Source organism: Haliaeetus albicilla, chromosome 19 (assembly GCF_947461875.1).
Source record: "Haliaeetus albicilla chromosome 19, bHalAlb1.1, whole genome shotgun sequence".
In the NCBI taxonomy this organism is placed as follows: domain Eukaryota; kingdom Metazoa; phylum Chordata; class Aves; order Accipitriformes; family Accipitridae; genus Haliaeetus; species Haliaeetus albicilla.
In genome coordinates, this window is record NC_091501.1 from 27367923 (window position 1) to 27380500 (window position 12578).

Sequence of the window (12578 nt, forward strand, 5' to 3'; positions counted from 1 at the left end):
GCCGGCAGTGTGCCCAGGTAGCCAAGAAGGCTACAACATCCTGGCCTGTATCAGAAATGGTGTGGCCAGCAGGACTAGGGAAATGATCATACCCCTGTACTGGTGAGGCTGCACCTCGAATAATGTGTTCAGTTTTGGGCTCCTCACTACAAGACAGATCTTGAGGCACTGGAGCGTGTCCAAAGAAGGGCAATGAAGCCGGTGAAGGATCTAGAGCACAAGTCTAATAAGGAGCAGCTGAGGGAACTGGGGTTTTTTAGGCTGGAGAAAAGGAGGCTCAGGGGAGACCTTATTGCTCTCTACAACTACCTGAAAGGAGGTTGTAGCGAGGTGGGTGTCAGTCTCTTCTCCCAAGTAACAAGTGATAGGACAAGAGGAAATGCCCTCAAGTTGTGCCACGGGAGGTTTAGATAGCATATCAGGAAAAATTTCTTCACCAAAAGGGCTGTCAAGCATCGGAACAGGCTGCCCAGGGAAATGGTTGAGTCACCATCCCTGAAGGTATTTAAAAGACTTGTGGACGTGGCACTTGGGGACATGGTTTAGTGGTGGACTTGGCAGTGCTAGGTGTATGGTTGGACTTGATGATCTTAAAGGTCTTTTCCAACCTAAACGATTCTATGATTCTACTTTATGATTCTATAAAAATGCCTGCATGTCTTATATGTTGCCAGAATGTTTTAAAAATAACCATAAACATGAAATGATCCAATATTCAAATATTCTATGTACCCATAGCTTCTCCTCCATGTCACAGCAGAAAGTCAGGTGATAAACGCAGTTAACATTTATGTCAACAGTTTCCTTTCCGCTTTTTGTTAGTTTTTATACAGTAACCCGTATCTCTTCAGTTGCACACTCTTTCCAGGGAGGACTAGAAAAATGATTACGTGTGGCTACACAACACTTCAGGTTATTCAGAAAACAAAACAGCTTATCACAAATAAAGTACAGATCTGTTACAGCCACAGTTAGGCCTTAGATTATAATATATTGCTAGAGTTATACTTTAAAGCAAGATTAAGCTCAAATATTTGACTCGCAACTCATCCATAGAAAAGCACTGAGTTTACCTATTACTATTCAGCTGATGAACGCTGGAAGCATCAACATGATTCCTATGCATCACCTTGAGGAGTACAGTAAGAAAAATGTGGTAAGGGGTGTAGTAACATAAAGCCGTAGTGTTTTCCAAACTTACCTGCTAACTGAATGATGCCATGTCTTGCAACATCATAGTAGGGGTGATTGATATTTAGCTCAGGATCCTCAAGTGGTGGAGGCATAAATGTTTCTTCCTGTTCTGACTGTGTATCTTCCACTTCATCCTTCTGCAGTTCTAAAGGAGCAAGAAAGAACACTTAAGTGCTAATGAACAGAGAAAAACTTTCGCCTCCGATACATTATTGAAGGGTTGAATTTTAGCTCAGTTCTACAAAAACACAGGCCTTTATCACTATTTGTTGCAGTTTCAAATCAGTTTCTTGTTCTTTACCCTTTCTCATGTGCGGGAAAAGCAACCCTTCAATACCTCAAATCTACCTTCATGTTCTCCTTAAGATTAATATCTACTGTGATGCTCACAAAAATCTCAACAATGACTGGACAGCTGGCATGCTGTGATCTTGCTATTCACTACTGCAGGTGTTGTCTCATCATTTTCTACACTCCCACAATCTGCTGCTTGTATTCATCTATGACTTCTTGCCTTTTATTTCAAGGTTGCCCAAATGGAGAAGTCAAAGTTTCAGTATGCTAACGTATGCGTTGACAGCTACGCCACATTACCACCCTGTGTGAATGCCCTCTGAGAACGGACTTATTACTTTGCATAAAGGTAGCAAATTGCAAATAAATCTCCATCTAACCTCCCCTGAAATCCACTGTTTCTTTGAAATCCATTAAACTTCTGAACTTGCAATAGACAAGGCAGCCAGATGTCCATCCAGCATATACTCCAGCTAGAGGCCAAGCAAAGGTGTAAAGTCTGCTCAAAAGCCCAGTAAAATCAATGGGCATCCTTCCCCCAACTTCAGTAGATTCTGGACTAGATCCTACAATTAAAATCTACTCTGTACTGAAATGAGCAACACAAGGTCAGTTGATCTTGTTCCAGGTTTTTTTCGTTTTGGGTTTTTTTCCAATTTTTTTCCCAAACTGTTGTAAGGTTCAAAAAGAGGTGATCCTAAGTATGTATCCAAATGAACACAGATTCTGGGATAATTTCTGTCACTAATGCCTCTACACTATTCAGATGAATGTTTTCTAGAAACTGATAGGAATAACATTAAATTGACACACTAACACACAAGTGTCTTGGTGGCTTAAGAGAAGAAAAGGCACAGGTAAAGAGAAAAATTAATGTTCTGATAAGGTGCACCATCCCTGTACCTCTTCTATCTCTTGTTATCATGCAAGTTTTAATAAGGCAGAATTAACAGTTTTATCTATAACATTATTAGTGCTGCTTTAAAAAGTACTTCAAGAACATTTTGCCTTCTAAGCATCTGCATATTTCATATGCCTTGACCACCACGCAAGAAACTTGGGCAGAGAGAATATATTAAGTATTGATTTCAGCCAGATTTATGTGCCAGTAGCTAATAAGTCCTAGACAAAAACTCTTACGAAATATTTCGGAATGCTTTCTACTCACAGTTTCTCAGTGTCTTTCTATCCTATAAACAGTCACATGAAAGCTTTATTGTCTCATTTTTATTTTTAACATGATTTGTACCAAAAATGCATTTCACAAGGATGAAAAATGCCACTAGTGGCTGTGCTTCTCAAAGACAAAGAAGAGTCAGGAACACATGTACTAGTTTTACATTTCTTTATGTCTGAATTTATGTTAAAGGCTCCTCAGAAAATAAATCAGCAGTCCTATAGGAAAAAAAAAAAATCTGCCTTTAGAAATACACCATTAGAGTCCTCTTCTTACACACAAAAAAGTTTAAATTATTATTATCTCAAAAATGTGTATTTTTCTACCCTTTAAAAGTGTATCATATATAAAAAGTTACACTAACCTTAACTAGAAAAGTATTCTTTCACTTTAAAGAATGTTTTTGTCCCAAGAGCTGGGAAGAATAATACAAACATAATATAGTATATGAATTTCACAATTTTTTCCTTTTTTAAATATTTAAGTTATGTTAGAACAAGGAAAAGACTGTTTTGTTTATTAGGGCTCTTTTTTCATGTCTGAGCACTGTAACCACCTAAAGTAACAAAAAGTTGCAAAGGGGAGAAAGAAAAAGAAACAGAAAATGCTAGTCTGTGGGAATGTGAACCATTTACCACAATCCACTGAAACTTAACAGGCTTTATTAAAAGTGAAACATATATTCAAGTTAAACACAACAGAGACAACCAATACATTAACTACAGCCTTTGGTACAGTGAGGCAGAGGCTAACTCCTCCTGTAAAAAACTATTTTGTACTTTGCATAGAAAAAGACATGTTTCCAAAAGCAGGGGTAAGGATTTGTAACAAAGTATAGGTATCAAGCTCTCTGGTTTTGAGATGTGCAGAAGAACTAGAGAAGCAAAGTAAATACGCATGCCTATTTGTCCTGCAGTTATTCACAGGGACTAAAGAAGTCCCAACGGTAATCATATCTAATGAAAAGCTAGTTAACCCTAACCTAATAAGAGAATTCTTTGTATATACTTCTCCTTTTTTGAGTTTGTTTTTTGGGGTTTTTTTTGTTGGTTTTTTTTTTAATGTGTGAACAAGAGGACAGGAGCTCAAAGAGGTGTTTCATAATAAACACAAATAAAGAAGATTCATTGTTCCAAACTGAGGGAGACCTCAGCTCCATTTTTCTCCGGCAAATGATAGAGGAGTTTATTTCCCTGCTCTATGAGCTACAGCAGAGCATCATCTGTTACTACTCACACTGTTATTGCTGTTTAACCGAGGCTGGGAGACAACATGAGGGGCCTGATGCAGCATTTGCCAAGGCTGAGGGGAAAATTGCTTTCAATGGATTTTGAATCAGGCCCTAGGAGTACAAAGGCCAGCTGCCTCTGAAAGTCATGATGTGGGGAAATCAGAGCTAAGGTGAGGGACAGGGAAAGGGAGGCTGAGGGAAGAGATAAAAAAAAAAAATCTGGAAGACTCTTGCTCTGAGGTTCAGCCTAGCATCCTCAAAAACTCAAGGAAAAAAAAATGTAATGCTGATCTTTCAAAATGATGACGCCCCTAATGCCATGGTCATATTGCTCAGCTCAACTAACATCTTTGGAGATAACATGCAATACAGCAATCTCTATGCTCATTCAATACTTGTCTGTTTGGAGTAATGACTCCCATTTGTGCCACAATATGGGATGATGGTGATATTCCAATAGCCTAGAATTGCACTAGGAACATCTACCAATAACTCATAAAAGCTGCATGTATTAAACTAACCTTCAACCCTAATGGCTTTAATAGTGTACACATCAGTACAGTGGCTGTAACTCATATTGGATTGCTCCAAGAAGTATTACAAAATGTTGGTGAAGCCTCTCACTTACCGAAGATGCTCTATTAAATAACCTGTAACTCTACACAGATGCCATTTGAAGTATAACAAAAAATATTTACCTATTTCAGCTAACTTCTCATAGTCAATCTCAGACATGTTTCTCCTTAGGAACAAGTCTGTGCAGATCTTGCTAAATGATCGTTGCAGGATGAAATGGTCCTTGGGTCAACCCTACAAAAATAAAGAAAAGTAGCTGTCATCACAACGTGGCATATTTTTACCCACTATACAGATATAAAAAGAAAACAAAAGAACACCCCAGAAATCCTACTGCCCAATTATTGTTGAGGAACCAGCTCATTGGCATTTGGCCACCATTTTCTTACGACATAGAGTATTATAAAAGTATTTTAGAACAGCGGTCCAAAAAACAGAAAAGCTATGTATAATAGCAAGACTTTCAACAAATTGACCTGTTTTTATTTCGGGGTGGGGTGTGGGGTGGTGTTCTTCAAAACACTTACATATTACACATTTTTAATGATAAACATCAGAATTGCAGATTAAGTCACTTCCGGAAACAACTTAATTTTTTCTTAATTTTATTTCCCTGATGAAGAAGATTTATATACTCTATACCCTTACACCAAAGTCACTTATTCTATAGCAGTTTTAAGTTTTATTACAGGAAACGTTCTATACCTCACATTTCACATGAAAGAGCTTCATGAAAATTTCAAGTGAGCATTAACATATAAAAAACTGAAAAAACAGCAGTTCCTGTGTGCAATCACTGCTTTTTGTCAAACACTCTGCAGAGTGCTTTGTAAACAGAATACTAAGTAACACACCCAAAGTGAGCATCAGGAGCAAAGAATACGATTTAGAAGATCTGTTTCTCCAAGCAGCTGCTCCAAAAAGCAAAATAAGTATTTCCCTTAAATTAAAAATCCAGACTCAGGTGTGGAGGTGAGAAAGAAATTGAGCTTTTAGAACTCCCATTTTAATTTAATTTAAACCCCTTGTTTTATACCAGTTTGGTTTTATCTAAACACATTAAATAAAAAGAGAACAGGCAAATTCATGGCTTGCTTGTTGAAAAAAAGATGTACACAAGCATCTTCTTCTCTGCCAAGAGGTTACATTTTGTATTGCTCCTTCAAAGCACTGAAACTGGGAAATTATTTTGGACCAAGAAAAGACCAGACAGTTTGCCTGCTTGCTGCAGCCCACCCTGCACATCCCAAAAGCTTAAGTAGGTTTATTCCAGACCCACAAATCTGAAAGCTAGATACCATCCTTTCTTTTTTTTAACCAGAGGAGGGATATAGAAGTAATTTTCTAAAAATAAAACGTACATCAACAAAGCAAGTAAACATCTGTTTAATCATAAGCATATGTTTACTTGTTTTCCTGAGGAGGTATTAGTCATTAGAGCAACCACAGGTACTACGTGTGTGAACCAGAGCTGGGCTCTAACCAGCTAATGCAAAGTCTATCCTTTGGGTTTCAGTTTATGGAGGCAAAACAAATTTGCATCCTAGTGTATGACTACAGCTTCCAAGTACTACAGTAAAACAAGTACCTGCTAACCATAATATTTAAAAGAGCTTCTGATGGCTAATGAAGGTTTTCCATAATTTTTCAAAACATTTCACAGATCTGATACTAATATAATAGTCATTATCACCAAAGGCAATCATGCATTTCCATAACTTGCTGCACTGCAGATAAAATATGAACATGGTTCTACGACTTTGAAGGTTTTCCAACACTTACCAACTATTTTCTAACAACCTTATTTATTTCTTGTTGAAAATAATTATCTCCATTTACAGGAAACTCTCAGCTTAAAAGCACATACACAGGGAAAAGTCCCATGAAGTTCAAAAGATAAAATTATGCAATTTCTCACTAAGCAACAATTTCCTTAAAAAAATGAAAGCAATTCTGGGCCAATGTTGTGGTTTAACCCCAGCCAGCAACTAAGCACCATGCAGTCACTTACTCATTCCTCCCCCCGCCCCCATGGGATGGGGAGGAGAATCGAAAACAAGTGAAACTCGTGGGTTAAGAACAGTTTAATAATTTAAATAAAAAATAAAATATTATTATTATAGTAATGAAAAGGAAGATAACAAAAAGAGTGAAATATAAACCAAAAATGACAAGTGGTGCACAGTGCAATTGCTCACCACCTGCCAACCGGTGCCCAGTTAGTTCCCGAGCAGCGATCCCCTGAGGCCAACTCCCCCCAGTTTATATACTGGCCATGACATCACATGGTATAGAATACCCCTTTGGCCAGTTTGGGTCAGCTGTCCTGGCTGTGTCCCCTCCCGACTTCCTGTGCCCCTCCAGCCTTCTTGCTGGCTGGGCATCAGAAGCTGAAAAATCTTTGATTTAGTCTAAACACCACTTAGCAACAACTGAAAACATCAGTGTGTTATCAACATCCTTCTCATACTGAACCCAAAACATAACACTATACCAACTACTAGGAAGAAAATTAACTCTATCCCAGCTGAAACCAGGACAGCCAGATACATTGCAGTTCATGTTAATTTCACCACATGGTATTAAAAAATGATAATTCTATTGTTGTTCTTAAATTGTGATTAAAAAAACCCCTTGGTGATGGATATTCCAACTAGTAATTAATTTGTTTATTGAGTGGTATTTAGTAGGCATTTCTAAAATTAACAATTAGCAACTAGTGTGATAACACTTTTTTTAGCAACTATTGTAGCAGGTATTGTAGATGATTTAGTAATTACCATAGTTTGCTCATAAGTACTTTGTATATTATCTGATCATGTGTATCTGTGATGCTCAGCAGTAAATGGTACATAAGTATCTAGTTTGAATAAACAAAATTTAACATTTTTGAAGCAAAGTGTAGTTGCAAAAATGGAAAGCTGACTTTTTCTATCTTATCTGAACAATTTCCTCCCAACTTTTTTTCCTAAACAAAATCTTTACCTTTTGTAGGAATGTAATGATACTGAGAAGTTTTCAAGGGGCTCCGAATTAAACCTACAGCTCACACTTGTATTCACACCTCTTAGTCTCCAACTCCACCGAGTATTTCAAGCAGGCCTTTCTGCTCTTTGCTGAAGCTGGAACTTGACCACAATAACCTCTTTGTGACTTATTTTTCTGTTACATTTTTCAATATAGTTTTCATAGACTACCACCTGTATTCAGCCAAACTTTCATAACAAAGAAAGCCAACGTTCAATATATCAGATCTTCACAGACATCATCCCAACCAAATATTTCCCAAAGCTCTTATGAGGAAAAGGTGCTCTACCTTCCTTCTAAAGTACCTATTTATATGAGGCCTTTCGATCCTATTGAATTTTAACCATAAATCATAAATAAAATCATAAGTCATAAAAACTAGGCTATATCTTTGACACTAGAATGCTTTTCACATGGCATGAGTAATGAAAGTCTCAATGAACTGATGGAACAGGGAAAAAAGCCATCTCCATGAGCCCCCATTTGAAGTCAAAAAAAAAGATACAATCCTTCTGCTGTATAGTATTGAATAAAAAAAACAATTTCTCCTTCATACTAATTGCTAATGCTATAGTTAGAAGTAGTGGCTCAATCTAAAGAGGACAAATTTAAATCTCTCCCAAAACCTGCTGAAAAACATCTGGCTTTGAACAGCAAAATTACTGTACAAGTGAGAGCAACTATGATAGCGTTAAAACATTTGCAAACGTTTAACACACAAAGTTACTAGGAAGCTAGAAATAATTTAAATGGAATCAAAGAATAAGGGAAATGGGGAAGAAGCCATCTGCCTGGTTTTCAGCTTACTGTTCCCTTGGGGCAGCAATTAGAAAGTTTCCAGTTACAAGACAAATTTACTGTAGCACCCTCGGAAATTGATTTCCCGTTGACCGCAGCATTCTCTGTTCCTGGGAGATAACATAATCTCCTTAATAGCGTTCCATGCCACGTATCACTGTTTCTAGTAAACGGTCAGATTTAGTGCCTTCCCCCAATTCACCTCACCAAAAAGGCAGTAAAAAAAGCCCCCAAAAGAGCCAAACTACTAGCCTTTTATTAATAATAGAAATTTGGAAGCATTTTACAAAATACCACATCCTATATGCCTCCACAGGCAAGGTTATTACTTAGTGACATCCCTAAAAGAGCATTACTTTATCAAAAATGAAGGCAGTCACGCACGCACAACTGCTTGATAATGAACTTGCATCTACGGATAGTCCAAACAAAGGCAAGGGATTCCTCCCAACATTTGTCAAGGCACAGACGTCTTTGATGCCTATTCCTTTTGTTCACTCAGCTGTCAGATACATTCTTCTTCAAATTTAAATAGCGTGGTTTCTCTTCTTTTTTTTTTTCCTGATGTTCTTGCCTTCCACTGATATTCTTTGTTGCTTTTAAAAGGTGTGACACAGCTCACTGTGTAACATCAGTCTGCAATTTACATTTTGATGTGATGAGAATTGTGCGTAAACCCAGTTATTTGCTAAGGGGTATCATCTACAAAAACAGGTAAAGTGGTTTCGGAAGATTATTTTATTATTTATAATACTGCAGGAACTTTGCTGTGGAATTTATAAACACAGCAACACATGAGCTGAGTGTATAATGTAGTCATGAAAAGTGTATTCAAAACATCCTCCTTTTCTTCCCATAGGTTGTCTGCACGAAATAGTATTTTTCCTCAGTGTATTTCCTACACAATGCCTACCAAAACCAAAGTCCATATTTGTCATTAGCAGTTCCTTTCAGGCATTTGACATCATTTATTTTCATATTCTTTATTGACCTACCATTCTTTGTTGACACTATGTTGGTGAAAATCAGCTACACCATGCATAGCAAGGAGACGCCAGGACTGCCAGTGAGAGCACGCAGGGCTGTGGTTCTTTGGGCCTCTTTTATTTTAAGGACTGATTTGGGGCTAGTTCAGCTAATGTCAAAAGCCTGCCTTGCTACTCAGAGGGTCTGTCACAACCTAGAATGATTTTCCTGACAGAATGAATAAATAAAATCAAGAGGATTACCGTATTTCCACATATACAACACATGGATTAGCTTTTTAAAAAGAAACTCTGGTTCAACAGCAGAGCAGCTGTACACCCATGCAAGTAATACAAGCAGTACAATTGATGGCAGCTTTCCTTCACTGCTCACCATCTCTTCACTGCCTCTTCTTCCAACAAGCTCCCCATCCCAGATCTTTGCTGCAGCAGCACTAATGCCCAGCCAGTTATTCTTGTTCTTCCAGCTTCTGCTTCTTATTTTGTGCAGAATGCTGTAAGGGTGGGCTACCTAAGGGTATGGAGTACATACTCGTTCATTTTAAAATACCAGTATTTTTTAATATTGGCACTGAGATCTGCGTCACTGCTGAAAATATGGAAATCCTTTCTTCTATGCTGTTCCTACAAATTATCATACCATAGAAACTCCTAAGTTCACGTGGCAGCATAAAGGGGTTTTGGGTTTGGGTTTTTTTTTTAAACCTATAGGTGCCATACTAACACTTCCAGCTACCCTCTTTCCTCTCTTCCTTCTCCTTCTGTCAGGCCACTCTTTATACTGTATATGTAATGTAACTGATAGCAGAGGTTTACACACAGGACCCAGATTCCCCTATACTGCTGTATGTATTTGGTATTGTATTCCCCCTGGGCAAACTGCAACTTTTCCTGCGAGAAGCGGTGCTTCATTTGCCTTCTGAGCATCATGATAGTGGGTAATGCACTGCTACCACTGCACGTCAAGAGCCTGCAGGTAGGGAGATGTGGTACAGCCCTCCTTGCTGCTATACCTTCCGCCAACACCAAGGGATGAAGGAAGAGGGAGCCTATAACCTACAGCCACGCTTGCTGACAGCAGCTTGCATCTTTTGCAGAATATATAGGGTCCTAAAGTCAGGCCTGTTCTTTGTGATAGAGATGTGTAGATGTGTGATGTAAACACCCAACTGTACCTACCATGCTGACCAGATCAGAAATGGGGTGTAAGGGAAAAAAAAAAAAAAAGAAAAAAATTTTTAAAAAGAGACAGATGGATGAAACTGTTCTTAAAATAATGGGGGCCTCCTGTTTGCTTCCACAGTGAGAGCCAGTACAGATTCACCTTATAGCCTGGACTCCCATACTCTGCAAAGATGCCAGCTGCATAATGAAGCTTTGCATGCCACAAGCAAAGCTGCACGGCTGCATCTCTGGTTTTGCACAGAGCTGAAATACCTTTTTCAAAATGAAAACACTGTGAAGCCTGGAAAAGTAAATATTCTAGTGTTACTTCCATACATCAATATTGATAAGAAGTGTTACTAAACCCTGAAATTCAGGAAAATTTAAACAGCTTTCATTTTATTAAATTTTTCATTTTGGTTCTAATCCCAAATTAATTTTACTACTGTAATAAGTTCCATTGATTTTGGTGCAGTAAAGATAAATATACACAAATTCTTAGAACTGGCCACATTTCTCTGCAATGTCAAAACATTTTTAACCAAATTTTCCATGAAAAATTCATTTTCAAAGGAAAAAATAATTCAGCAAATTGAAAAAAAAAGAATATGAAGGATGATGATACACAGGTTGACAAATTAATACTTACAATTAGAAAATTATTATTTTGAAAAGTCCAATCCAAGCTTACAAAATGTTATCCAACTATGTATGGATATTTCAATCAATTTTAAAAGCATAATCGCTATTCTTAATTGCATCTATATAAATTGATTTCCATATCACTTAACACACAAAAATGTCATGCTAAAATTTAAAGCAAAATATTAGAAATATTCCTGCAACTGTTCAGCATTTACCTTGTGCACAACTTTTAACACGGTTTGGGTTCTTACATGTTAAGTTGACAGCTCTGTTCTTTCAGAATTAACAAAACCAGTAAAGAATTTATAATGGTTAAAACTACCAATCTCTATACAAAATAACACTATGCTGTAGTATCACTATGCTGTCCCAGAAATAATGTAAGAAGTTAAGGTTTGGTTTTAAGGCTAAGATGAAAAATATTATGTTAAAATGGAAGAGTAAAAATAAAAATTAAATGCATATGGCCTTAAAAAGAAACTAAATAAAGACTTTATCCTTTCTATATCACATTAGTTTGGGGGATTTTGAGCTGCTTTTCATATAATAATCAGAGAAGGAGCACACACAAAGGTTAATTCCTGTGATGGATTGAGACACAGCCTTGAAAATCAGAAAGAAAGGAAGACAGTCTCCCTGTCACTAGTCTCTCTGCTCTATCATACCAAGTTACACACTGATCAAACAGCACTGATTTCTCTGAAAGCAATTTTCTACTAGGCTCACCCATTCAGCTCTTGGAAAATAGAACAGCATTTACTTGGTGATAGTATGTATTGTCCTAAACCTGGAAGGAAGCCCAAGCCCATGCCGCCGGGTTTCTTCAGTATTTACTCCTGGGTAATACTAAAGCATTATTCTTTAATTACACCTCCTCCCCCCCACCCCCCACCCCCCCCAACTCCTGAATTGCTTTGTTTCTTTGGAGTTTTGAAGTCACACAGAAACGTGGCTTTGCTCCTCCAACGCCTGGGCCACTCACGCACATCCACGTTGTAAATCTGAGCCATGACAGAATAATTCTCCATGGCAGAGCCACCCAGCATAGCCTAGCACCATGCAGAAATCCTGGCTGGTGTCTCAACCTGCCAGAGCAATTATTGTGGACAACGTGCTATGGGTATTTGGCACTTGCATGGTCCTCACCCCCACAGTGCATGACCTCCCTACAGAGCCTGCACCCCAATCCCTACCTCCTTACTCCAAGGCATTATGGCTCTTAGGTCTAGGGACTCTGGTTTTGATGCCAATTTTTGCTGGCAACTCGCCCCGTTTTTTTGTGCTTACACTCTTTTAACACTCCCACTTCAAGATGGGATGGGATAATCCTATCTTCTGTTCAGCCAAATGCCAACTCTCTGGTAAACCCAATCCTCGCTAGCAATGTGAAGAAGAAGGGGGAGTCAGTGACCTGCTACTTGCTGTTGCCTCCATGACTGTGCTTTTAGTCATACTTCTTTGTGCCCATTCAAGTGGCTCCTTATTC

At 38.1% G+C, this 12578-nt stretch overlaps 1 protein-coding gene across 1 annotated transcript in view; it reads right to left on the reverse strand.

Moving 5' to 3' along the window:
• The window catches only part of ARHGAP8 (Rho GTPase activating protein 8), an 86340-nt gene that overhangs the window by 56701 nt on the left and 17061 nt on the right, over positions 1-12578 (reverse strand). The window contains exons 2-3 of the mRNA XM_069806935.1: positions 4595-4706; positions 1202-1339 (exon numbers count right to left, since the gene is read on the reverse strand). Of these exons, the coding sequence (XP_069663036.1) occupies positions 1202-1339; positions 4595-4631 (175 nt within the window). The 5' untranslated portion in view covers positions 4632-4706. The remainder of the gene's footprint in view (positions 1-1201; positions 1340-4594; positions 4707-12578) is intronic.